General features: G+C 42.5%; 1 protein-coding gene across 2 annotated transcripts in view; it reads right to left on the bottom strand.

Moving 5' to 3' along the window:
- The window catches only part of LANCL2 (LanC like glutathione S-transferase 2), an 86370-nt gene that overhangs the window by 2392 nt on the left and 56260 nt on the right, over nt 1–27718 (bottom strand). For both annotated transcript variants that reach the window (XM_063452119.1, XM_063452120.1), the window contains 6 exons: nt 25608–25815; nt 17662–17809; nt 14526–14672; nt 12805–12987; nt 2261–2437; nt 522–594 (listed from right to left, as the gene is read on the bottom strand). In XM_063452119.1, the coding sequence (XP_063308189.1) occupies nt 522–594; nt 2261–2437; nt 12805–12987; nt 14526–14672; nt 17662–17809; nt 25608–25815 (936 nt within the window). The remainder of the gene's footprint in view (nt 1–521; nt 595–2260; nt 2438–12804; nt 12988–14525; nt 14673–17661; nt 17810–25607; nt 25816–27718) is intronic.

The raw sequence follows: 27718 nt of genomic DNA, 5'->3' as shown, positions 1-27718 counted from the left end.
CATGTACTGACAGGAGACATTCCTTATAGTTCACGTGTTAACACATCTAGACTATGTAGTTCCATTTGTAACAATTGCAATTATTTATGAAGCAACAACATATTCTGCTGCGCTGTACAATATGTAAAGCAAGACAAACGATTAATTCTAACAAAACATATTTGACATACAATTCAATAGGTGAAGAAGGCCCTGCCGCTATGAGCTAAACCAAATAGTTTTAAAAAGCACATTTAGTCTATTATTTGCTGAATATGCTGTACTTATATTTCAAACATAATACTTTTATACACACAACATTTTATGTTCCCAGTATTCTGTTGATCCATGGAATTTTTTTTTTTTTTTAAACAAACAAAAACAAGAAACTGTTTGCCACAGTTGTAGAATCAGTTCTATTATAAAACATCTGTCTTCTCTAAATGATATATAACACAAGCTACCATAAATACTCTGCTAAAAACACAAAAATAGTTTCCCCAGGCATTTTTAGTACATTATTCAAACACACCGCTCCTTACCTTCAAAGAGAGAATATGGTCTATCAGGAATACGGCACCCATGTTTTCCATAGTCTAAACACCACTCGGCGAACTGTCAGAGACATAGCAACAAGTATTCAAATTATTGTACTAATCATGATATGCCAGATTGCTCAACAGTAAATGGACACTTTTAAAGAGTAAAAGGTGAATACATTTGTTAACGATGACTTCAATAATGGTTATTCAAGAGTGAAATTTGCCATTCCCATGTCAGTTATTGCAATAGCATATAATACAAGTATGGAATTAATTTAGAGTTTTACATTTAAAAAACAAACAAACATAAAACAGAATATTAAAATAATAAAGTCTAAAATTTAGGAAAAACAGTAAGCAAGCACACCAAAAACAATATGGTGGTCTCATATTTAGCTTATCTGTGGCCAGCTTAAGGCACACCTGTGCAATAATCATGCTGTCTAATCAGCATCTTGATCTGCAACACATGTGAGTTGGATGGATTATCTCGGCAAAGGAGAAGTGCTCACCAACACAGATTTAGACATATTTGTGAACAATATTTGAGAGAAATAGGCCTTTTGTGTAAATAGAAAAAGTCTTAGATCTTTGCGTTCAGCTCTTGAAAAATGGGGGCAAAAACAAAGTGTTGCATTTATAATTTTGTTCAGTGTATAGAAGTATATTTAGCAAAAACAAACAAACCCTAGCTGAAGAGCAGAGTAGCTAACAGTATGAATGCTAGTACTGAGCCCCAGATCGCATAAAGTTATGTAACTTATCAGCACATATGTACATCTGATTGGCTGAACATGGAAATGGACTGATTGGTTATTTTATTTTGCTAGTATGGAGCCCCAGGTGGCACATTCATTCTACAAGCTGATTTCCTATGCAGTGCCGGTGTTTTGTATGCCTTACGTACAATTTGCTTGATTAAGTAAATCCTTCCCACAATGTAAGTATAGTGTGTGCATATTAAGTCATGCACGCTATACAATCCTCATGGGAATGATTTGCTAGATTTATGGCATTTAATAGAGCACATGCACAATATAAAAAAAACACTTTTTTTAAAATCCTGTAGCGCCTTTGGAGCTAAGAAAACAATTCATTTCTGCCCTCTTATAAACTCCTCTTTCACAAATAAAACACTTCTTTATTACTTTGTTCTACTAGTGTGCTTCTCTTGTCTTCGGTCTGTTCTTACATAGCCAATTTTCATCTACCGGACTTGACTTGACTGCAGGATTCCTATGTAATGCTCTACCTCATGCTATCTGGCTTTCTTCTAGTCTTCAGTCCCTCAAAACTAATGTTTTACACATAAGCTGTATATTTCACAATCTAACGTTCTACTCTCTGGTTCCCACACACTCCACAAGGTTAACTAAAAAATAGCATCAGATTCATTGTTTCTTCTTTTGCCAAAAAAGGTTGCCTACTCCTATCATCAAAAGGCAAGGTTTACATTAAAAAGCCTGCAGGAACGGACTATACTCACCAGAACAACTACAATAAGCCGTAGATGTTATGGCGACTATAGTGTCCCTTTAAGGGTTCATCCAACATCTTAGATTTTTAATGAATTTAAAGCTGAACATTTTAGGCAAAAACAACTGATTTGGAAAACAAAAGTTCCAGCTTGGCCATCTTAGTCTAAACTGTTTTCAATATACTACAATGTGGTATTGAGTGAATTAGCCCCATCAGTATATCTGTTTGTTAATGGATCAGCTCTCTGGGTGTCAATTTACCTTGCAGGCTCTGTAGAGATACTTCTTGTCCTGTGTATGATGATACAGTGATAAGAAGGAGTACCCATTCCCAGAGGTACCATGACATATACCATAGCCCTTCCGCAGAAGTCCCCTCTGCCAGATGACATCACTGCATTCCATTGCATCTTTTAAGTACTTTTCCTCTTTAAAAACCTAAAATATAAGAAAGTTTAAATAAGAAAATAAAATAAAAAAAAAAAAATCAACATTTAGCATATAAATTTCAGCTTCATTTTCTGTTGTCCATAATTCCAGTCATTATTTCATAATGTCACTGTATAATAAATTCCCCTAATACTTCAGTCATGACAAGTGCTAAAAAAATAAGAACATGCAATACATGTTAAAACATATTGTAGAAGTAGTGCACTCAAAAATGAGCACATCTGGTTTATCTATCTATATCTCATTTTATGACACAGTTCGTGGAATTCGGTCATCAATAAAGGTGTCAAACTAGTAGTGAAAACAACCACCAAAAAGGGTGGAGCATCAGTAATTCGGTTTAAGAGTTGTCCTAAAATTACGAGGACACCTTTTAAAAACTGTACGCAGTCAGCCATGCAAAGAGTACTAAAATTAGGCAGGTTGAATTAAAACAGGAAAATGTTGCTCTCTTCTAACCTCAACCCATGTACAGGATAACATACCAAATGGATCTCACATCATTTTTCAATTCATATTGGGTTATTATTCAGAGGTAAAACAAATCTACTGTATGACCCTTGGTCTGTGCAGGCTGCCATTATTATTGCTGTGGCGGAACGCTGCCTTTTCATGAATCTTCCTTTTCTTTTACTTGTGTTTTCCCTGTATTTTCATTTATTGTGCCCACTTCCCGTTCGGGAGTGCTTCCACGAAGGGAATTCATTCACCTCTCTCTAACAGAGACCACCCATATACCTCATTTAGAATGTTGGGTTAGAACATTCCCACCTCGCAACATAAGTGTCAAACCGGAAACAATTAATGAGTGTTCCCCTGGGTGGTCGCAAGTTCGTTAGACAAACGCCAGCCAGAGGGAGCATTCGTGGTTGTTTCCTGACTTGTTCGTCTCCCGAACGAGGACCTCCCTCGGACACCACCCCAGCGGGCGCCAACCGGGGCAGACCAACTATGCCATCGATGCTACCAACCTGGTCACGTCAAGAGGGATTGTCCCCGGTCCAGGGACTGACCCTTCTGCTCCCCGAGAAGCAGCTCTCTGCTACCAGGCTGTCCCCCACTGACCCCCATAACTCCCACGAAGGAGCCTGACCCTTCCTGCATGAGGTGAACCCCATCCAAGCAGCCGACAACCGGGACTACCACAGACCCACCCTGACCATCGCTCAACGCCGGCTCATTACAGAAGGGCAGAAGACCGGGGGAGAAGATCCATGCTCCAGTTCCACGTAGTCGCCCCTGTAGGCAGGCCCCCCGTACTAGTTTCCTGTGGTCCTTCCCTCGCCCCTGTCCCCTTGCCTTGAGATACCCCTGCCGAGTTTGGGAGGGAAGTAGTATCAGACCCTACCCTCCAGACGTATAGAGGTAGGGCTGCCACAGGTCAGGTGGGGAAGGACGGGGAACGGTTTACATGGGACAAAGGATTGCTACACCGCATAGCGGAGAAAGGAAGGTCGGGGATAGCTCCTACTACCACCAAACAGTTGGTGGCACCCAGGAAATATTGGCATGAGCTGTTGAAAATAGCTCACGATATTCCCTTGGCAGGGCATTTGGGAATGGGTAGCAATAAGCATCGGCTCACCCAAAGCTTTTTCTGGCCAGGCATCTTGAAGGATCTGAGGCAGTATTGCCAGACCTATGATGTCTGATAGAGAGTGGGGAAGTGGGGCGATCGGCACAAGGCCAAGCTCTAGCCCCTACCCATCATTGAAGATGCCAGTTTACTGGCGAAATGACTAATCAACTGTGGAGGTTATGCAGCATTAAACCGATCCTAAGCTCCCCATAACACCCCCAGACGAATGGCCTGTGCGAGCGCTTCAATGGCACGTTGAAGCAGATGCTCCGTACCTTTGCAGCGGCTCGCAAGGACTGGGAAAGATTCCAGCCGCATCTCATGTTCGAATATCGGGAGGTCCCCCAGGAATCCACAGGATTCTCCCAGTTTGAATTAATGTTCTGGCGGAGGGTTAGAGGACCCCTAGACCTTGTCCGGGAGCACTGGGAGGGTGCAGTGGAACAGAACGGGACCCCCATCGTCTCATATGTACTGAAGTTTAGGGATCTACTTACTCACTCAGCTGGTACGTGGGAACCTGCAGGTGGCCCAGAGGCGCCAGCGCACTTGTTATGATCGGGGAGCCAGGAGCCATAGCTTTCAGGTCGGACAGAAGGTTCTGGTTTTGAAACTTGTCCAATGTGTCAGGCTACAGGCTACATGTCAGGCTACAGGGCCCTTACTGGGTGGTAGCACAGGAATGTGACACTACCTATGTGATCGGTCCTTGCTCGGGTCCCAGGCTGGAGGCCTGTTACACATTTACATGCTGAAGCCCTACTACGAGCAGACAGAGGACGTAGCCGCCATATGTGCTCTAGCCTCTGAGGATTTTAATAATCTTCCCCTGTCTGAACTCCTGGAGGATGGCGCTCAGGCAGGGTCAATAGATGAGGTCCACCTAGGAGACCGACTAACTGAGAAGGAACGCAGGCAGGCACAGCAGATGCTGTCTGCAAAGAGGGAGACGTTCTTCAATCTGCCCGGGTTTACCCCACTGGCCACCAACAGGGTAGAGACCCCCAACCAAGAGTATGAGGCAGGAGATCCAAGAGATGTCCAAGAGTCCTTGGGCCTCCCCAGTAGTGCTGGTCCCGAAACAAGACGGAGCCACAAGGTTCTGAGAAGACAAGAGCCCCGTATAGACAAGCTGCTAGATAAGATGTCTCGTAGCTTGTACCTCACCACAATAGATCTGTGCAAGGGGTACTGGCAGATTCCTCTTCCAAGTCGGCATTCGTCACCCCATTTGGTCTGTACCAATTTAAGGTAATGCAATGTGGGATGAAGACTGCCCTGGCCATCTTCCAGAGGATGGTGGAACGGCTGTTGGAGGACCTCCAGGACTATGCCTATGCATCCCTGGACGACATCTACAGCGACACTTGGGAGGAGCATCTGGTACATGTATGAGCTGTGCTAGACAGGATTAGGGGGGGCAGGACTAACCCTAAAACCCAGTAAGTGCCACCTAGAGATGGCAGAAGTACTTAGGACACCGGGTAGGGTGTGGGACCCAGAAGCCTGAGCCAGCCAAGGTTGAGGCAGTAGCAAGCTGGTCCCGTCCCTGCACTAAGACCCAGGTGATGGCCATCCTAGGGACAGCTGGTTATTAAAGGAAGTTTGTCCCCAACTACAGCGCCCTAACCAGGCCCCTCACCGACCTGACACGAAAGACCTTGCCCAGACAGGTAGGCCTTGCCTAGCAGGCGTTCCAAACCCTTAAGCACGCCTTGGTGAATGCCACTGTCCTGGCTGCTCCTAATCCAAAAAAAGTTCTCGTCCACACAGATGCCTCTATGTTTGGATTAGGAGCGGTGCTGAGCCAGGTCGGGGATGATGGCGGAGAATATCCCGTGCCTTTTCTCAGCAGGAAGCTGTTACCCCAGAAGGTGAGCTATGCTGCCATCGAAAATGAGTGCCTGACGATGGTGTGGGCGCTGAAAAAAACATAGCTCTACCTCTATGGACAGCAATTCACCTTACTCAGGGATCACAACCCATTGATGTGGCTAAACCAGGTCTCTGGAGACAATGCTGGCTTTTACGGTGGAGCCTGGCCCTACAACCATATGACTTCCCAATTCATTATAGATCCGGTAAGCAAAACACGAACGCTGAAGGGTTGTTAAGACAGATCATTATGCTTTACGTTTTGTCTTTAGCAAGTGAAATGCATGCTTTATCAGGTTGAGATCAGGTGACTGACTCAGCCACTGCCGAATATTCCACTTCTTTGCTTTAAAAAGTTCCTGGGTTGCTTTCGCAGTATGTTTTGAATCATTGTCCATCTATAAATTGATGTGCTGTCCAATCAACTTTGCTGAATTTGGATGAATCTGAACAGACAATATATCCCCACTGCTTCTGTTTCTGTCTCACTGTCAATAAACACTCGTGACCCAGTTCCATTGAAAACCATGCATGCCCATGAGAACACACTGAGAACCAGGTTTTAAAGATAATGTGGTATGCATTGGATCATGAGCCATTTTAAGCCTTCTCCATACTTTTTTCTTCCCATAATTCTGGTACAGGCTGATCTTCGATTCACCTGTCCAAAGAATGCGGTTTCAGAACTGGGATGGCTTTATTTTAGATTTTTTTTGGCAAAGTCTGATCAGGCCTTTCTATTCCCTCTGTTTGCGCTTTTGTGAAGTCTTCTCTTTATGGTAGACATGGCTAATGATATGCCTACCTCCTGGAGAGTGGATGGATTTATTTTTTATTTGTTTAAATTCTTTATTTTTATTGTGCATGGGATTACAGCAGTGCTTGCATAGCCACAACAGCTTCCACAAGCGCAATAGTATTTGAACATAGGTACGTTATGCGTTAAACTTGCAAATTTTTACATTTAGTGGTTTGTATAATGGGATTGTGTTAAAGAATCTCCAGTGGGAGATTTGCGTTATGTTTATAGATCTTATAGGTTAGTCAGATATGCCTAGATTGGGTGGGTGTGTAGTGTTGGTTTGTCTGAGAGGGTCTAGGCGGGTGCTGAGGGGGTTTAAAATGTTTGTCAGCTTACGTTTGGTTGGTGGAGGCTGAGGGGCCCCTGTATAGGTGCTACGTAGTGGTTCCATAGGGGGTATGGATTGTTCCTTAGGGGTTTGGAGGAGTTGTGCGTATAGATTCGCTATGTGTGGAGCGCTACGTACATCTGGCTGAGCAGGTTCTTACGCAGCCAACTGTTAGGGATTGTGAAAATAGTGTAGCTTATTGTGTGGTAGGTGGGTTAGTAATTCCCGTACCTGTCGGCTAGCATAGACCCCTTCGGGGGGAGTGTGGGTGCTTGGGCCCCTCGGAGTGGTTCGCCCTCATCTGAGAGGGGTGTTAGTGGGGGAGTTGTGGGGGGTGGGTGCCATCTCAGTTCTTTATTTCTTAGCACAGTTTTGGGACGTTCATAGCTAGCTGTTGAGCGCCTTAAAACATATATAAGAACTGAAAATATTAAACGTTAAACACATTCTAAAACATATTGTGATGCGTTGAGCTCTGTGCGGGTTTTCGGCCACCTTGTCTAGTTGTTTCAGGGTGAATTATGCTCAGTCCTGCCAGGGTTCAGATTCCCCGGATGTGGTGGCTCTTGGTGTGAACATGGTTGTGGTCGTTGGGTCCCATGTGTTGGGTGGCTTGTCTCGAGGTGCGCTTACGGTCTGGCCTTCTATGCCTAATGATGTAAGGAAGGTGGGTATGTCTTGTCTAGATTCTATCGTGCGAACAGTCCCGTTGTGTGTAGCTAGCAGAGTTCCAGGGGGGCCCCGTCTGTATACCACCCCTGCAGACCTGAGTTGGGAGGTGACCGGTGCTAGTGATTTGCGTCATAGCAGTGTTGCTCGTGTTAAGTCCTGGTAAAAGGTTAGAGAGGCGCCTTCAAAGGACAGCGGTGTTTTATCCTTCAGGGCCAGCATAATGTGGGCTTTATCTTGCGAGGTGAAGCAGCGGAGTATGACGTCCCGTATTTGGCCTGGTTTTGCCGTGGGCGAACCTGGTATTCTGTGTGCTCCTTCAATGGATAGTTTCCTGGCCATTGGGTGGGGTAGAATGGTCGCCAGCAGTCGCCTGGTGTAGTGTGGTAGCTCGTCTGCTGTGATGTTGGCAGGGACGCCCCTTATCTTGATGTGGTTGCGGCGTTGTCGTTCTTTGAATGCCGTCATCCTGAGGGACAGGGCTGATTGATGGACCTGTAGTTGGGTGACTGTGTCTTTAAGTGTGGTCCGTTCAGAGTTGATGTTGCTGATGTTAGTTTATGTTTGTGTTACACGGCCTGTGACTGCCTGTATGTCTGATCTGAGTTGCTGGAGGTCTGCAGCCCAAACCTTGTGGATGTCTGCCAGCAGTGCTTTTAAATCTGCTTTGGTGGTGGGGGCAGTGCCATCATAGGGCTCTGGGGGTGAAGCCTGACCTGTCTGAGGGTCCTGTGTGGCCCCTACCTCGTTGCTTGTCCCTGTGGCCTCCAGGTATGAGGGCTGCTGTGCGTCCGTGGGAGTTTTGGCCTGTGCCAGCCGTTGCAGCATGGAGCGGATGTCTCTGCCCTCTGCCGCCGTATTCGGTTTTTGGGACCGGCGTCCCATTGCTGGCATCAGGGTTTGTCGCGGGGGCAAGGTGTCCGACCCGTACAGGCTGATTCCCGCGTTTTGGATAGCCAGGAGATCGCACAGGCGGTAGGCTTGTGGTGCGCGGTAGGCCTCAGGCCTGCGTTTTCCCTTAGGCTGCTAGGGCGGCTGAAAGAATGGCATTGGCGGGTGCCGGACCGCTCCGTGAGGCAGGTCAGTCGGGTTGGGATGGCAGATGGGGCAGGATGCCTTAGATTTTGGGGTGTAATTTGGTCTAGTTGCGCAGAGCTGGCAGAGATGGCGTCCGATCCAGTTGGTGGCAAGCTCCGCCCCCGTCATGAGTGGATGAATTTTGTGAAAGGCTTTTCTTTACCATGAAAAGTATCCTACAATCATCCACCACTGATATTTTCTGTAGACGTCCAGGCATATTTGTGTTGCAAAGCTCACCAGTGCCTGTGCAAAACTTCTGATTTGGCCACTCATACTATTCCTGCTCTCTGGATGGATGTTGCACTTGCTTTGAGAGCTCCTTTGACTACAATTTGTTGGTTCACAGGAACAATTTGCAAATGCGAATGTCTCACTTGGAATGAACTCCAGATCTTTTACATGCTTAATTAATGGAGAAATAATGAAGGAATGGCCCAAACATGTCCATGAAACAGCTTGTGAGTCAATTGTCCAATCACTTTTGGTCCCTTGAAAAAGAGGGGGTTACATATTAAAGAGCTGTAATTCCTAAACCCTTCTTCCAATTTAGATGTGAATATGCTCAAATTAAAGCTGAGATACAGCACTTTAAGCCCACATTCATTATTTAACTGTAACGTGAGTTTATTTATTTATGTAAACAGCTGCAATAACAAAATATGTGTCAGTTTCCAAATATTTCCAGACCTAACTGTATGTCCAACCCTTACTTAAAAGGTCAGTCTTGGCATTACAACCAATATATATATATCTGTAGTTATGATGTCCGGAATCCTCAGGCAACATCCCACAGTAAGTAGATCAGTGCACCTCTGATCTGGTATCCTTTTCTGAGATACAGAAAAAGTTCCTACTTATGAATTATTGGTGCCAATTACGCTTTTGTTTGGATGGAGTTCACTGTCTAAGACAACCAATTAATTAAATCCAAATAGGGCCAAATATTATATACCCAATATCCAATGGGAACTTTGTTTCAGATGTATCAGAGGAGAAAGCCTAACCTGTGGTGTCTTGCAGATCTAGGTAAGTGTTAAACTGTCTGAGTACTTACCATGGGACAGTGACAGGGTACTTCTGACATGATAGCCAGTATAATTGGCTTTAGAAGTCATGGTGCCTACACTACACTGCCAGTTAGTCCAAAGGGGGGGAAAAATAAGGATTTATTTCCCTAAGCCAAGATTCAGGATCACAAAAGCCAGAAGCAGGAGATGATGATGACTGATAATATAGATTCTAAACAGGTCATATAATTAGAGCCCTGCACTTTATAAAAAAAATAGTAGAAGTGGGCATATAGGTTTAACCCAATTCTTTAGTTAAAGGACAATAATAAACTACAATAACACTTAATGTAAATTGCAACCATTTTAATTCAGTTGTCAAACAGCCATTAATAAACAATTATGTCCTCTAATTGCACCTCGGGACATTAAACCCTCTACCCACATAGGAAAACCTTGTAAAATGTAATCTTTAAGAGATCCGACAGTCTGATGAACAATTTTGTAAACAGGCATGAATTTGTATAATACGATTTAATTGCTTTCTGCAAACAACACGAGGTAGAGGATGTGAAGATAATTAGAGTCTTTATGGCAGCAGCTAATGAACAAAATCTGGGTCACAAAGCTCAGCTTGGCTGTCACACGAAGATGAGATGTGCCAAACAGTAGGGGACCTGTTGGTAACCATGTTAAATTCTCTAACAGGATTTGTTAGGCATGCTACAGCAAACCGCAGCTTTCTAATCCAACTGCTGGAAAGAAATGCAAGGATGTGCTTCGTGAAAAAACTATACCCCGATTTGTGCTCAGGGTAGAATTAACAGAACAGCAAAACAAACACACTGAGGTGAACACACATTAGTCTAAACACAAAGGCTTTGCAAGTAAAAGGCACAGTCAAGTAATGTGCCTCCTTCCAGAAAGCATGGTCTTTTATGGAGATGCCAGTTTAAGGGATTACATAGAACCACCCAGCCTGAGGAACATGAGAGGCCATTGCTATCCTTTGCTGTTGCAAAGCCGGCATTGAAATAAACACATAGCAGTGTACTCTTCAGTTTCATCCTCGATCATGGATTCATAACGATTAAGGCAGCTCCTATCAATAATCACCTACTTCTGCCCTTTTTAAGCCTATTTCCAATGTATAATAACAATCTAACAGACATATATGTCTCATGATTATAGGCCGTCCTGATTACAGTTGTAAAAGGAGTGCACAAGTAGTGTCTGGGGAAAAAACTGGACTAGTTATAATCATCTAGTAACTTAAGTCAACCAGTAAAAAAGGAGACCGAAAGGACTTTGGCCTCAAGTTAATAAGCTTTCCAAATGATTCCATACAGTTAGAAAACTTTCCAAATGATTTATCTACAAAAAGCCCTGTAGACTTCAGTGGTGACTTTTGCAGCTAATAGAATTGTAAAGTTTTTCTAATAGTTTTGAATGACTTGGAAAGCTTTTTAAATTGAGGCTGTTGTGGTTTGTGTTATGGTGTGGTAGTCAATTCAAGGGCATTCTGAAACTTATGACACAACGTGTTTCGAGAGTGATGTAAAAGCAGTGAGAAAAAAAAAAGAACATTTTAAATACATATCAGGGAACAATGCCAGATCAGCACCAGAAGCCAACAGGTTTGACTGTGGGTTACAGTGCTAACTCCTAACTAGTTCTTAGACATTTTCTGGTGGTCACTAAACTCACAAATATGTGGAGCCCACTTTAATAGTAATTAGGACCAGTCCTTTCTTTTATTGGGAGCCTCTTGTTGAATACATGATGTGCTTCTTCAATTTTAGTTCACATTGGATGTAAAAATATTTCTCGTATGTTCCAGTGTCCTAGGATTATCCTCTTTCTGTTAGTAGGAAGAGAGCCATTAGTGGCACCAAATAGAATATGTTTCGAGGCATGGTTTTAAGTAAAAAAAACAACAAAAAACCCTGATCTAATTCAAAATTGGTATAAATACGGTGTTTTAGGTGCAATACTCCCCTTAAAGTTAACCTGTTGAAATCAAATTTCAAAACACAAAGTCAAGAAGGATGAATGAAGTTAGTGACGCAGTCTAACAAACACTAAAGTGGCTGTGGGAGATAAAGGGTACATGAATAAGATACCATATTCCATCAAGTTCCACCTAGCAATTTCCATGTATCTGTTCATCAGATACTGTAAGGGTTTGGTACCACACTCCGGCATGTATTTACCGCAAGGCTGACAAGGCATTTGCCTTGGGCGGCAATTTCTGCGGGCGGCAAAAAAAGCCACCCCCCAATTGCCCTGGCAAATGCCTTGCCAGTCTCTTGTCCTGAGGGGCCCAGGAGCTGGCAGGCTGGTTACCTCAGGCCCCACCCTAGGCTGGCAGCGGAGGCACTTTTCAGGCAGGCAGCGAGGGAGCATTGATCCACCTGTTCAGCTCGCTTGCGCGAACCACAGTGATGCTGGAGACGGAATATTATTCAACCCCGGCCCCGGCATAACTACGCAGCGCGCGAGGAAGCTGAAAAGGAGGCTCAGTGCTGCCTCATTTCTGACCAGTGTTCCATCAAAATCCCCTACCCTGTGAAAATCCCCTACCCTCGTCACTTCTGGTGAGGGAAATCAGCTGGATCCTGTGCTGCACATGCGTGCTGGCACTCCTGCTACTCCTCCACAGCAAGGTGCTGGTAGGTAAGTAAAGCTATTCTGCATTTTCATAAAAAGCGTACAAATTACACATGTTGGTCCTGCAATGAGAATGCATACCTCTAGATCTATAATATAATATGCAGAGAGGACTGGTTATATTTATAATCTACTGAAACGAATGAATTAATTTTATTAGCCAGACCCTTCAAAAACCGCGTAATGTGACATGTTAAGCACCAGCATATTTCTGCTTCTAATAGTGGGCGTAAACTGCCAAGCAAACTGCTGTTGACTATGGAAATATAATTACTCTCTTTTGAAACATACACGTTTTGTACAACCTATCAGAATGGAGATTTGACCTTGAAAGAACAGACTGACCTTGTGAGCTTGTATTAGCATATGTATGACTCCTGGTGCTCCATGGCACCAATGCACCAGTCTGTCTGTTTCATTGCTTAAGGAGGATGGATAATTTCCAGATCGAAATTTCTTGTGACGCACATAGTCTATGCTTGGCTTCACCAGTTCATTTAATGTATCTTGTTCAACTTTTGATAAAGGCTGTAAAAACAAAACCACAACACAAAGAAAAAACACAAATCAACTGGACTTAAATGTTTATAGAAGATTAAATAGGTTTTTGGATACATGCACCTAATGCTGAGTAGTTAAAGCTATACTCTATGCACCAAAAAACTTTAGTTTAAAACAGAGGTTTTGGTGTATAGATCCAACCCCTGCAGTTTAATTATCTGCCATTTAGGAGTAATCACCTTGATTATCCAGCCCTAACAACACATCCCCTGAGACTTACTAAGCCTCTATACAAGCCTCCTGAAAAAAAGGCTAAAGATTTTAGCTTCCCTTAAGCACAGTGTGTAAAATGTATAATTTCTTATTTACTGATTATTAAAAGTCTGTCACAGCCTCCTGTGTGTGACTAAAGTTCAATTAACAGAGGAGGATTTAATAACTTCTAAAGTAAACACACTGTTGCAAGATCTGATTCAAAATAAAACCTTTTTTCCCCATGGAGGCAGCAAGGATTGCATAACCAAAGGGATTTAACTCCTAAATGGCAGAGAACAGAGCGGTGATAATGAAGGGGCACAATATATGCACCAAAACAGCTTCATTATGCTAAATTTGTTTTGGTGCTCAGTAAGTCCATTTAAACCAAATTGTTAACGATCACACTTAATTCGAAATAAGGGGGGAAAAGAAATATACGAACAAAACATAGTTTTCCCATCTCTGGGAGTTATGGGACCTGTTTTCTGGTGACTTGCAAACTCAGACTCTACTTGGCTGAGAAGATACTGTGACCATAAAAGGTAACTTCTTCTATACCACTCACTGCTTTTAGAAGCAGAAGGGCAATATTATTTTTTAAAGATAAAGATATTTTTAAAAAATCTCTTTAAAATTTGTAATTTTTTTTTTTTTTTTTTTTTACAAATCCCAAAAGCTTTACATTGTCCTTTGCATTGGATAGACATCGACGTTCTGAACGGAGAACAGCTATTTTGGTGAATTTACACCTTATCATACACACTTTACTGGCAATTCTACTGCACAATGCAAGGGAATGAATACCTCTTGCAAGAGGATTTCTGAACCAAACAGCTTGCAAATTGCTCACTGTGCTTAGAAGAATATCAGCCAAATCTTGCTGATTGGGTCAGAAAAGGCTGGGGTTCCTATATCTCTTGTGATACTCGGTTGTCCTTTTATTTGTCAACTGTCCTTGTGAGTGGGATCAGTCTGATATGTAAATAACACAGCTTTCCTCTGTTGTGGCTCAAGTGAATTCAAATATGTTAGAAAACTGAGCAAGGACTAAATGAAGGGCAAGCTAAACAGATTTTTTAAAAAATGTTTTCCCTTGTTCTCTTACTTACTGTTTTGTTTTTTTATAATCTAGTAATATATACTTTTTTTTCTATTAACGAGATTAAACTAATACAGAATAGAAGTGTCCCGGTTTGCTTTTGTCACAGTTTATATTATATACTCAAACGGTCTACGTCATATAGCACCCTCGAATGCCCATAGACACAGATTCTCACATTTAACATTGCGTGTCTACATCTACTTACCTGCATTAGCATGAAGTAAATTCCTGCTAAGCCATGTGCTGCTCCTACATAATATTTTTTGTGCCACTGATACAGCAGGGGGCAGCGCTCAGTCTTGTGCTCTTCTTTTGACAGGTTTTTCCCAGATTCGATAATGGCATCCGTGACCTGTAACATGGATAGAAGCAAAACTAAATACATCAGCCTAACTGTGAAAAGAATAAAGTCTAAAATTAGAGCAGAATGCGGAGTTTGGCAGCAAATAAACACCAACTGGTCCGAGCACTCAAACACTATCAAAACAAAATAGCAAAAAATAGCATGTGAGGGAACCTCATATTTATAGGTTGCAGCTTTACATTCGCTTTAGCTTCTATCCGATCATATAGCGCTCATCCAATATCTATTTGTTTGACTCAAACATTATCAGTCTGAAGTGCATCCTTCATGCACATGTGATGCAGCTTTCATTAAATGAAAAACGTGTGTTAAATAGGCTGGCTGCACACGCTGCAGACACATGCAGTTTAACACTTAAATAAGCAATCTAAGCACCATAACCACTACACAGAATGTTGTAAGGACTCTTGTCTTTTGGGTATTGCTAAAGAATAGGTTAGCACCCTGTATATATTTGTATAGAAATCTATCACATCCCCTTCGAGGTGCCTTTTTTTCTAGCCTTTCCTCATAACTAATGTTTTCCATCTCTCCTTTTAATTTTGCACCTCATCTCTACACTTTTTCTAGATCTGCATTATTATTCTTTAAAACTACTGCCCAAATTTGCACCGCTATTCAAGGTGTGGGTCTTGCCATTGATTTATAGAGGCAACATTATATTTTGATCATGGTAACAAATAACTCTTTATACACGAGAGCACCTTACTAGCTGGCAATGGCAGAACGGCATTGCACAGTGTTGCATAGTTTGTGATCTATGCTTATACGCAAAAATAAGTCCTGCGCTCAAACTCCCACTACTCATGGGCAGCAGCAATATTCATAGTACACATGAGCCACAATACATATAATAAAACCAAAGAAACATGGCACAAGTAATGCTGAAATAGGAGTAATGGGAGTTTGAGCGCATGACTTATTTTTGTGTAAACAGACTAAAATAAGTTGGACCCAAGATAGAATTATGTCACTAGTGACAATGGGTGGGTGCCAGCATATTCATAACACCATAACCACTACAATACACTGTAGTTGTTATGGAGATTGGGACTGTTCCATTATGACCACTTTTCAGCAGATCAGGCTGGAAGCACAGAATGACATCAATGTTCATTTCAATATGGAGTCTTTTGGCAGTCACTATAATATAGATAAAATAGAGCTGCCAATTTGGCTAGGCTATGGCACAGGTGACTAGGAGTTTTCAATGTAGCTGGTAAAACTCACTCTTTTTAAAACATAAGTGTAAAAACGCTAGAATGCAGGGAATATTACCAGAGGGAGAAAGAAACTTATTTTAAAACATAATTGCTGAGAATCTTGAAAATAAACGTCTCCAGCTTAAGACTTTCTAGAATGAAAGAATACATCTATATTTTCTTTATCTGCACCCCAAAATCTTAGAATTTATCTTTCACATTCCATTCTGTTAAATGAAAATCCTTCTAATTGGAATTTTACAGAATGTCTTCATGGAGAGAAAGTTTCCAAGATCTTCTAGCCATACTAGCTGTACAAGAATTGAAAAACCAGGTTCTACTTGGCCAAAAGATGCTTGGTCTATCTGAATTTTCCTTAGTACTCTGGGAGTCAGAGATATGGAATGGAAGTAAACGCTTTTTCCGCGCTAAAGGAATGAGACTGCATTGAGGACTTCTGACCTCAATAGAGACAGTTTAATGTTGTGCTTTGTGGCCATCAGGTCTATTTGTGGACTTGAAATCTTCTACTCCCATACTACTCCTAAATATTAATACTGATTAAGAAACGGTGATACTGCCAACCCCTGAAATGAATTTGCTTGATAAACTAAGCAGATTTATTTGCTGTGTGGTCTTGACTGCAGTGGAAAGTTATGGGTTTGTGTCCACAAGCTTCTAATTATGTTCCAAAAACTGAAAACCCACCTATGTCATGGTGATGGACTTCATAAATTAAATGAATGCAGGGCACAGGGGTCTACCACAAGGATATGTGATATTATCAGGTCCATAAAAATGCCAGTGGGGGTGTAGTGCAGTAAAGCTTTGGATCCATCACTCTTGGCACTTTATATTTCCCATTATTAAAGAGGGCAGTCTAAAATTGCCTTCAGGCGCTCTTATAAAACCACCTTAAAGGAACACTATAGGCCCTCAGACCACTTCAATGCAATGAAGTGGTCTGGGTGCCATGTCCCCCCCAACCCTCTTTAACCCTGCAGTGTAAAGCATTGCTGTTCTGCAGAATACATCACTAGAGGTGATTCCACCAAAATAGCAGAATCAAATTTGTCTATTTCAATTAAGATGGTCTCAGAGAGACCACCTGATTGGAACAGTGCGGTGTTTAGCCAAACAAGTGCACTAGCCTCCCAAAGCTTTCCTACGGGAAAGCATTACACTGGCTGAGATCATCGATCTACAGCATATTCATAACAGATATGAGAAGCTCAGATAGAATACATCATTGCAAGTATTCAGAATTTTTAAATGAATATATGCATATAAATTACCTATTTTGATCTGAAGCAGTACAGCTTCAAAACCATTTGATCGATGTGCTAATCTTTTAACTGCTTCAGGACCAGGATAAGGCAAACCCCAAGTTAATGAGACAGATCTGACCTGTGGTTTATCCTGAACGTATTACAAGGACACAAAACTCTCTAAATCCTTTTACATTAACAGTACGGTATGATGCTTAGTAATGGGCCATGTGCCAGGAGTCTATAAAGCAGCTGTCACAGACTAGGTAATTACTGGGTACAAGGGAACATGATTATCGCACAGGCACAATTTCTTCAACTGCAAAAAAGCACTTATTTTTAAAACTGATGTGACCTTTAGTTATATTTTATGTTCAATTCTGTAGCTGTAGATTTGAAATACAGCCCAGTTGTATATAATTAACTTGAGCATTCTAATGGGACTGTATCCACAGGTCTGGCAGTCTAAGTAAGTTTGAGAAACACAGAAGGAATTTTAGGACTAACCTCTTTAATTGTAGCCTGGGGTACAGTGTCTGGGCCAATCTCGGTGTTTACATAGAGAAGTGCGTAGAGGTAACCTGCTCTACCATAGAGTAACTCATCTGGGAGCTCCGAATCTGTGCTGATCACTCCTTTCTGCAACTGCAGTAGCCTGAGTGAGAGAATACAAAAAGATAGGAAAGGAGTGAAGCAAAGGAAAGACATTCTTAAATACTACATGATAGATGGAGTCTAGGGATGCAGTCCCCCGAATGTCAGTCAAACTGTTTAGGAGTGATTTGAAAATAAACAGTGTTGCGTCTGGCTCCTGTAGCTGTCTGCCTCTGACAGGCTCTCTCAGCAAATTTCCCTTACCTCTAAATACATTTAAATTTTATTTCATTTTTGGCATTTATATAGCGCCAACTTATTCCGCAGCACTTTACAATATTAGAAAAGGGGGGAAATTTAACAATAAATGCGACGATTATGAAGTGTTACAGGAACAATAGGTTGATGAGAACCATGCTCAAACAAACTTATAGTCTAGAGGTTTAACAGAGTCTTTTGGTAACACTGCATTAGCCACTAATGACCACTGCAGTGGTACCAAAATGTATAGCAAATTTTTTCATCAAGAAAATAAATAAAACCATGCAATGTCCAAACAGTAAAGTCAATGAGAAATATCCAAAACTTGTCTCTACAATTTCTAAATTACAGAAGATTAGACTGACCTATCTTCTAATTGTACAAGTACAACTAATTGTAAAAGTAAGTAACACTGTACTCTCTATAACAACTTCATCTTATCGAAGTTGTTATAGTGCCTACAGTAGTTTCCCCCTTCTAAGTGGCCCCATATGGCTTTCTTTTAATAGTTAGAAGGCTTGGAAGTACGGGTTCAAGCCACGCCTCCAAGTCCTCTGGATAGGAGAGCCCGGGAGTGTTACTTCCCGGATCTTATACCTAGGCATACCGTGATGTAGTGCGCGAATGAGCAGTGCCACCACGATCAGTCATCAGGCATTATTGCATCACTGCATGCAATGATCCTCTATGAGAGAAAAATTGGCAGATCGTGGAGAGCACTCCGCATGCACCTATGCTCCTCTGTGAGGAGCATTGGATTGGACCGTCATCCTCTCATCAAGTGAGGTGGAGCTTGTGGCAGCACCGACGGAAATTTGTTGCTGGAAAAAAGGTACCGGTATGTAGAACTATTTTTGGTATTTTGCTGTGCACGAGTGGAGGGGGTGGGGGCTTAGAAATAGGTAGTGACACTGATACAATAGCGTTAGGAATACAGATCTTTTAATCTAACTAAAGATAACTTATTCTCTAGTTATTAAGTTGGAATCCGGAATTATTGATGTCACTATTGCCCAACTCCATGTTCACTCATTTTATTGAAAAATGAAAAGTGGAATCACGTAAACATATGCCACAAATCTCTCCTCCATGATGTAACAGCAAACCTGGAAAACTGCTTGCAAAGAAAAAGGCGACAAGCGTATTTGACTTAGGATTTGGCTGGTTCGTTTTTCTGCTGACTTTGATGTTTAAATTACAATTCCCTGCAAATGGTGCAAGTCTTGGCAAACAAGAATTTACATGCAGTGTTTTGAAATGTTTCCTCCTCGTGGGACTCCATCATCCTTTAATTTTAGCATCTTCTATATCTCATTGCAGTGAGCTCATGAAGACTTGGCGAAATGGCAAGGAATATATATGTCTACCCTGGGTTTGAATGTATCTGGCTTTGCGGTTACAAAATATGCACATTATGCAGCAAATATGCTCTCCACCAAACTAACCACATTTCCATTTACTCACCATTGGGAAAATGAACACATTAAGAATCCTAATCAACACAATAAACAAAGTACTAATGCAAAAACACATAATTAAAGATTCTACATAATCATATATAATATATAATTAAAGCCCTATATATCTCTAACTACTTCAGCATTTGAACTCTATGTATAGGATGGAAGTTTAAAGGGACTGATACGTTTTATTTTTTTAATTTCCCCTCAAATGTTTTTGTTCCTCAGCATCCCCACAAACTTACTTTTTAAATTTTATTTTATTTTATAGCTTTGGAAAAGTAGGGACAGCTTTTATTTTTTTCTTATGTGGAACTTGATTTTTGGCAAGCATAGGCAAAGGGAGAAACTTAATCAAGCTACCACTCCTGTTTACCATAATTCGTCAAACTATTTGACTAAAAGATTATCTTCATGCAGTAGTTTATACAATAAAATATGGACTGTGCATTGCCGGCATGTAAACTAAGCAGACACTCCAAAGCAGGAGTGTAGAAAAAAAAACAAAAAAGTAAGACCAGTTATTCTTATTATTATTTTATTATTTATATAGCGCCAACAAATTCCGTAGCGCTGTACAATGGGTGGACTAACAGACACATAATTGAGATCAGACCACTGGTCGTACAGGAACAGAGGGGGTTGAGGGCCCTGTTCGATGAGCTTACATGCTAGAGGGAGTGGGGTATAGTGACACAAAGGGTTAAAGTAGGGGAATTAAATAGTTTGTTAGCGAAGGGTTTATTGAGTGCTTGTTAGGTCATTTTTGACAGTTGCAGGAAAGGAGTCATGGGGTGGGGGATGAGAAACTTGCTGACAGTTTAATTGATACGCTTTAATGAAGAAGTGAGTTTTCAAAGATTTCCATCCAGTTGGAAACAGCAGAGAGGCAGTCAGAAACACGAGTCAAGGTGGGTGGAGAGAGATCAGGGGAGGACAGGTAGATTTTTGTGTCATCTGCATATAAATTATATTGGAAGCCAAAGGAGCTGATGAGTTTACCAAGGGAGGCAGTATAGATAGAGAACAGTAGGGGGCTGAGGACAGAACCTTGGGGGACGCCGACAGAGAGGGGTTGGGGAGAAGAGGCAGAGCCAGAGAAAGAAACACTGAAAGAGCGCTGGGAGAAGTAGGAGGAGCACCAGGAGAGAGCAGTATCCCGTAGACCAAAGTTACGGAGAATGTGAAGAAGCTGTTGATTATCAACAGTGTCAAAGGCGGCAGAAAGATCAAGGAGGATTAGGATATAGTATTGGCCGCGAGATTTAGCAGCAATTAAATCATGGATACTTTGGTCACAGCAGTTTCGACAGAGTGACCAGTGCGGAATCCAGTCTGAAGGGGGTTAAGCAGAGAGTTGGATTCGAGAAAGTCTGTTAATCTGGCATACACAACTCTCTCGAGGATCTTGGAGGCAAATGGCAGTAGCGAGATAGGGCGGTAGTTGGATGGGGAGTTCGGATCAAGGTTGGGCTTTTTCAGAATCGGGGTTACGGTTGCATGTTTGAAGGGTGAGGGAAATGTGTCAGAGGAAAGGGAGAGATTGAAAATGTTAGCGAGAGGAAGAGCAAAAGAGGGAGACAAAGTGCGGATGAGATGCGAGGGAATAGGATCTAGGGAGCAGGTGGTGGGGCGGGAGGACAGGAGCAGAGCAGAAACCTCTTGTGCTGTAGCAGGTACAAATGAGCATAGGATGGCAGGGGGAGTGGGGTTGGGTGATGTAATGATAGGGGTAGGAGAGAGATTAAAGATATCTTTCCTGATTGTAGAGATCTTCTCAGTGAAATGAGATGCAAAGTTTGTGGCAGACAAGGTGGTGGAAGGAGGGGGAGTCACAGGGCGAAGAAGAGCATCAAAAGTGTGAAACAGGTGTTTGGGTTGATGGGACAGTGTGCTTATGAGGGTGTTGAAGTAGTTTACTTTTGCAGAGGAAACAGCCATGCTGTAGGAGCGCAGCATAAATTTATAGTGCACAAGTCAGATGCAAAGTGAGACTTTCTCCAGCAGCGTTCAGCAGTTCTGGAACATTTTTGAAGGTAACGGGACAGCTTGGTGTGCCAGGGTTGTAATTGGGGGCGCTTGCTGCGTTTAACTGTAGGAGGTGCCATGGTGTCAAGTTGAGAGGAGAGAGTGGAGTTGTAGAGTGAGGTTGCAGAGTTAGGGCAGTTGAGATTTGAGATGGGTAAAAGGAGTGTTTGGAGTTTGGTGGAGAAGTGCTGGAGAACGAGGGAGTTGAGGTTTCTGCGAGACTGGAGAGTTGATGGGGGTGAAATTTTGGTATGGGGTATGCAAATGTTAAATGTTAGCAGATGGTGGTCAGACAAAGGAAATGGAACAGTGGAGAGATCAGAGGTGGTACAGATTGGTGAAGATGAGGTTAAGAGTGTTTCCTGCAGTGTTGCTGAGGTAGAAATCTGTCCAAAGGAGGAGGTTACAGAGAGCAGACGAGAGGCATCAGGGCAGCTGAGCTTGTTGCTAGGGATATTGAAGTCCTCAAGAGGGAGTGCTAGAGGAAAGAAAGTGGGGTAACTAGGAGGAAAAGTGTTCAATAAATAGTTTAGGGTGACCGGGAGGGGGGGGGATAGATGATGGTAGTTCTTAAAGGAGTAGGCTTAAAAAGGCGTACAGTGTGAAGTAAAGGATAGGGCAGGGAGGATAGGATTAAAGGTACATTGAGGGGAGAGAAGGATGCCTACACCACCTCCTTTACAGTCGAGTCTAGGAGAATGGGAGAACTGTAGACCACCGAAACATAAAGAAGCAGGAGTTGAGTGTTATACACACACACACACACACACACATTAGTTTGGTAGACAGTGGCCACTGTTAAAACTACTTTTGCTAGGAAGTTAGTGGGTAACAGAAAAAAATTAATACTGTGTAACACTTCATATAAATAAATATAAAGTATTGTGCCCAGAAGAAACAATTTATTAAACCTTGTAGGGTAAATGTATACTCTGGTATAGCAAAGAACTTGCAGTATAGCCCTAATAAGGAAGTCCATCTATGTACACAGGCAAGTTTATGTTTTGCAATAAGCTATACTGCTTTATGATGTGCCTACTTTATGTGGATTTATTACAACCTTATTTTGTTTTTACGCAATAAAAGATTATATTTTGTACTCTACGGGTGTGCAACAGAATTTATTATTTGTGGGTTTTTTTTTAGCCAGTGTGGAGAACCAGTCCTTTGTGCTGCACCCTAGACTTTAATAATCTTATATGAACCTTCTGGATTGTATGGTCATGTGATTTTTTGGGGGTCAAGATTGATGATCTCAGCCAATTCAATGTCCTCCCATAGAAAAGCATTGGGAGGGTAGTGCGCCAATCAGATGTTTTCTATGAGACCATCTGATCGAAATGGGCAAGTTTCAATTAGCTATTTGAACAGAAGTGTCTCTTGTGGATGTGTGAGAGACAGTTGCTAGAGGCATTTAAACCTTGGAATTGTAAAGCAGGGGGCGTCGGCACGGGGGGCTGTTCAAGAGTCCATTCGGGGCTCATTCACAGGTCTTCTTTTAGGTTATGTAAATTACTAGACGCGAGTCGCTTTCCAGCCACCTAACAGGTAGGATACGGTAGTGCTGATTTACTGATTTCACGCACTACATAGTCAGGCAAAAATTTCTGTGGGCTGAGGAAATCACATGCCAGAACTTTAGAGATGAGGCTTGTCCCATCAGTATAGGAGCTGTTACTGAGCCTCTCCTTCCTTTGCTTGTAGCAGATGTGGAGCTGATGAACGTGGAGGAGGTATTAGAAGCAGTGGCGATGGTGTATGCAGGGGAGTTTAAGAGAGATGTGGAGGGGGAATATGAAGGGATGTGTGTATTTGTATGTGCAAGGAATCTGTGCAGGGGTGTGTGCAAGGAATCTGCGCAGGGGTGTGTGTAAGGAATGTGCGCAGGGGTGTGTGCAAGGAATCTGTGCAGGCGTGTTTGCAATGAATCTGCGCAGGGGTGTGTGTAAGGAATCTGCGCAGGGGTGTGAGCAAGGAATCTGCGCAAGGGTGTGTGCAAGGAATCTGTGCAGGGGTGTGTGTAAGGAATCTGTGGAGGGGTGTGTGTGAGGGAGCTGTGGTGGGGTGTGTGTGAGGGAGCTGTGCAGGGGTGTGTGTGTAAGGAATCCGTGCAGGGGTGTGTGTGTAAGGAATCCGTGCAGGGGTGTGTGTGTAAGGAATCCGTGCAGGGGTGTGTGTGTAAGGAATCCGTGCAGGGGTGTGTGTGTAAGGAATCCGTGCAGGGGTGTTTGTGTGTAAGGAATCTGTGCAGGGGTGTGTGCAATGAATCTGTGCAGGGGTGTGTGCAAGGAATTTGTGCAGGGGTGTGTGCAAGGAATCTGTGCAGGGGTGTGTGCAGTGAATCCGTGCAGGGGTGTGTGCAAGGAATACGTGCAGGGGTGTGTGCAAGGAATACGTGCAGGGGTGTGTGCAAGGAATACGTGCAGGGGTGTGTGCAAGGAATCCGTGCAGGGGTGTGTGCAAGGAATCCGTGCAGGGGTGCGTGCAAGGAATCCGTGCAGGGGTGTGTGTAAGGAATCTGTGCAGGGGTGTGTACAAAGAATCTGTGCATGAGTGTGTGTAAGAATTCTGTGCAGGGGTGTGTGTAAGGGAGCTGTGGAGGTGTGTGTTGCCCTTAGTAATTAAGTTGTGTTTACAGATCAACCATGACAAATACTGTGTATGAAAATCAATATTACTAAGTTACTATGACATAAGCAAGAACGGCATTGGGTTTAATCTGGCATCGGTTTCTGAGGCATAATATCCATTGATGAAACAGGAAATTGTCCAAGATCAAAAACAAAAATAAATGAACTACCACTAAGTAAAGAGACTGGCAGTAATGATAAATTGTTGCCTGTGCCACTTGTGAACCACTTATTGCCTGTGTAGTATCCCAAGAATGTACCAGAGGAAGTAACATTTATTAATGTAGATTTATAAAAGTGCATTGGATATAGGCCAGGAGTGATGCATATTCATGCTGGTTTTAGTAGAACAAATGAATGAGATGGACAAAATTATATAAACAACTAAACAGTTATTGATACTGCAGATATCATAAGACAGAGTGCAGCCTTTTGCTTTTAGAAAGTAAATACAACTAGGCTGCATAGTGGTGGTCCTACTGACTCTTATAAATTGGTTACCCACATTATTAAAGACCCTTCATCATAAGTAACACTTGCCTGCAGATATTCTGGCCTGATGAGCTTTAGCTTAATGAAACAGTTTAGGTGTATAGAACATGCCCCTGCAGTCTTACTGCACAATTTTCTGCCATTTAGGAGTCCCTCAGCACCAGGCCGCGCTTCTCCTCCTCCGCCATCAGTCGATGTGGGGAACCTAATGCTCAGAGAGCGCTATGCATGCATTGCGACTTCCCCATAGGAAAATATTGAGTCATTGCTGTCATATGGGGCTTTGCTTGACGATGGATGTTCTCAAGCTAAGTGTGAAGAAGTCCAGCGTCATTTCATGGTAGACAGCCACTAGAGGCAGTCTTAATACTGCAATGCAAACATTGCAGTTTCTCTAAAACTGTAATGTTTCACATTGCATGCTTAAGAGAGCAGGGAGATGTAGTGGTCTGGGTGCCTATAGTCATCCCTTTAATAGCCTTCTAGAGCCTACAGGAGCCTCCTGCATGTGATTAAAGTTAAATTTACAGAGCACAAGATAAAAACTTGTATAGCTAGTTTACATCTGTTTGAAAATTAAACAATTTTTTTTTTCATGCAGGCTGTGTCAGTCACAGAAATTCGAGGTGTGGCTAGGGTTGCATAAAAATACATATAAGTGACTTAACTCCTAAACGGCAGAGAATTAGGCAGTGAGACTCCAGTGGCATGATCTATACAAAAACTGCTTCATTAAGCTAAAGTTGTTTTCATGCCCATAGTATCCATTTAATAACAAAGTGAGTATTCAAAGTAAATTTCAAATTTTTGATCAAAGTAGCCTAAAAAGAAGCACAGCTTAGAGAATTTTCCAGTTTGGCCGTCTGGCTTTAAATTTGAAATTGAATTCTCCTTTTATTGAATAAACGTATTTGTTTTTTGTGTAGTTTGTGATTTTTTTTTTTTTAACCTCCTGTATGCTTCATTGGGATGTTACATTTGTTCTTACTTTGTGATGCAATCGTTTGCTTCAGCTTGGTTTTGCAGTTTGTGATGTACGACTGCTCCCACAGCGAGGGGTCCAGCATCACCACAAAGAAAGCTGACTTTTCTGCCATTCAGGTTCCGTAGTATCCTTTTCACGTAGTCCAGTGACCGCTGAAGATGGGATTCCTCCTGGGTGACACGGTACAGCTGCAGGTAGAGGAGGACTATGCCTACAAGGAAGAGAGACTTGTTTGCTTAGCACTCTACAAATAAGAAGGGATGGACTAGTATCATATAATTTAGATTACAGAATATTCAGGTTTTTGTTATGTGCATATATATGCAGCAATCTGATTGGACAATGACATTGGTGAATGACAAGAGCCTGACAGTATTTTAATAGTTGATGATAAACCACAGACCATGCTCTCAAAGGTTTTACAACCATAGCAACTGCAACACACATTTTAGAACCTGCCTGGGAAGTCCCCTGGAAATTCCTTCTCTCTCCATTTTTTAAAGAAACAAATGGGGTCTGTCATGGGAGTAATGAAATACCAACAAAGTGGTGAAGCCATGTGAAATTGAGGGTTGAGAAAGAGACTGTGACTGTGGGGGTGTGAAATAGGACAGGGACGGGAGAGAATAAGGAAGAGACATATAAGGGCAGCTGTGAGATGGTGGCCTGTAAGACACAGTCAGTTAAACATAATATTTAAGGAGAGAAATTAGGTGTTTATGAGGTCTTGACAAGCAGAAAGTAGACACGCAGTGGGCCTGACAGAATTACTTCATATTGAGTTACACATTCTTAGCACATAGATGCTCCTACTACATAGATATACATAGCAGTATTAACTTTACAGCATTATCAAACTTCAATTATTATCATGTTTGGTATTTATATAGCGCCAAGTAATTCTGCAGCGCTTTACAATATTATGAAAGGGTGGGGAATTTACAATAAATTAAACCATTACACAGTGACACAGGAACAATAAGTATATGAGGGCCCTGCTCAAATGAGCTTACAGTCTAGAGGAGGTAGGGTACAAATACACAACAGGGCAGCAAGGGTGGCAGCCACCAAACAAGATGGAAAAGTAGCAGAACTGGAGGTGAGAGTGTAGTGTGGCACTTTAGGAGAGCAAGAGACAGATATGGATAGGTATAGTTCCTCTGGGAGTCCATAAGCATTTCTGAACAGATGTCTTTTGAGTGACTTTTTAAACAATTGAAGACTAGGGGAGAGTCTGATGGGGTAGGCAGGCTGTTCAAAAGGGAGGGAGCCATTCGTGTGAATTCCTGCAAGCGCGAGTTAGGTCACCGGAAGAGCGGAGAGACAGAGAAGGGGCATATCTTTAAATCAGTGAATAAATGTAAGTGTGGCTAGAGTTGGTTAGAGCTTTATAGGCAAGAGTTAGTATTTTGACCTGACACCTATAGGATACAGCAAGCCAGTGTAAGGATCGATAGAGGGGAGAGGTATGGGAGCAGCAATGAGTGAGAAAGATCAGCCTGGCGGCAGCATTCATTACTAAGTGTAGCAGTTTGGCTTCTGGGGAGAATTACAGTAATCCATGCGAGAGATTACCAGAGCATGAACAAGCTCCTTGGCAGCATCTTGCGTGACAAAGGGGCAGATGCGGTGATATTTTCAAGGTGGAATCGACAGGTTTTAGCAACATTCTGGATATGAGGCGCAAAGGTGAGGCCAGGATCAAAGACTGGTGCGAAGTACCATCAACTTGCAGGGAAAGCGAAGGAGGAGGATCAGCATTATGAGGGGAGAAAATAAAAGCTCAGAGAGATTGAGTTTTAGAAAGCAGGACTACATCCAATCAGAGATTAAAGAAAGGCAAGCAGTGACAAGTTGTAGGACCATGGGGGAGAGATCAGGGGAGGAGAGATATATCTGGGTGTTGTTGGCATACAGATGGGAGTGGAATTAAAAGGAGTTATTGAGTTTGCCAAAAGAGACAGTATAAAGAGAGAACAGAAGAACAGATCCTTGGGGGACTCCAACTGAGACAGGGCGAGAGGAGGAGGTGTCATTGCAAAAGGAGACACTAAACGACCGTTGGGAGAGATAGGAGGAGAACCACGAGGACAGTGTCACAAAGACCGAAGGAT

This window comes from Pelobates fuscus, chromosome 4 (genome assembly GCF_036172605.1).
Source record: "Pelobates fuscus isolate aPelFus1 chromosome 4, aPelFus1.pri, whole genome shotgun sequence".
In the NCBI taxonomy this organism is placed as follows: domain Eukaryota; kingdom Metazoa; phylum Chordata; class Amphibia; order Anura; family Pelobatidae; genus Pelobates; species Pelobates fuscus.
Note: the sequence above shows the minus strand (reverse complement) of the source record. Positions and strands in the feature narration are given on the sequence as shown.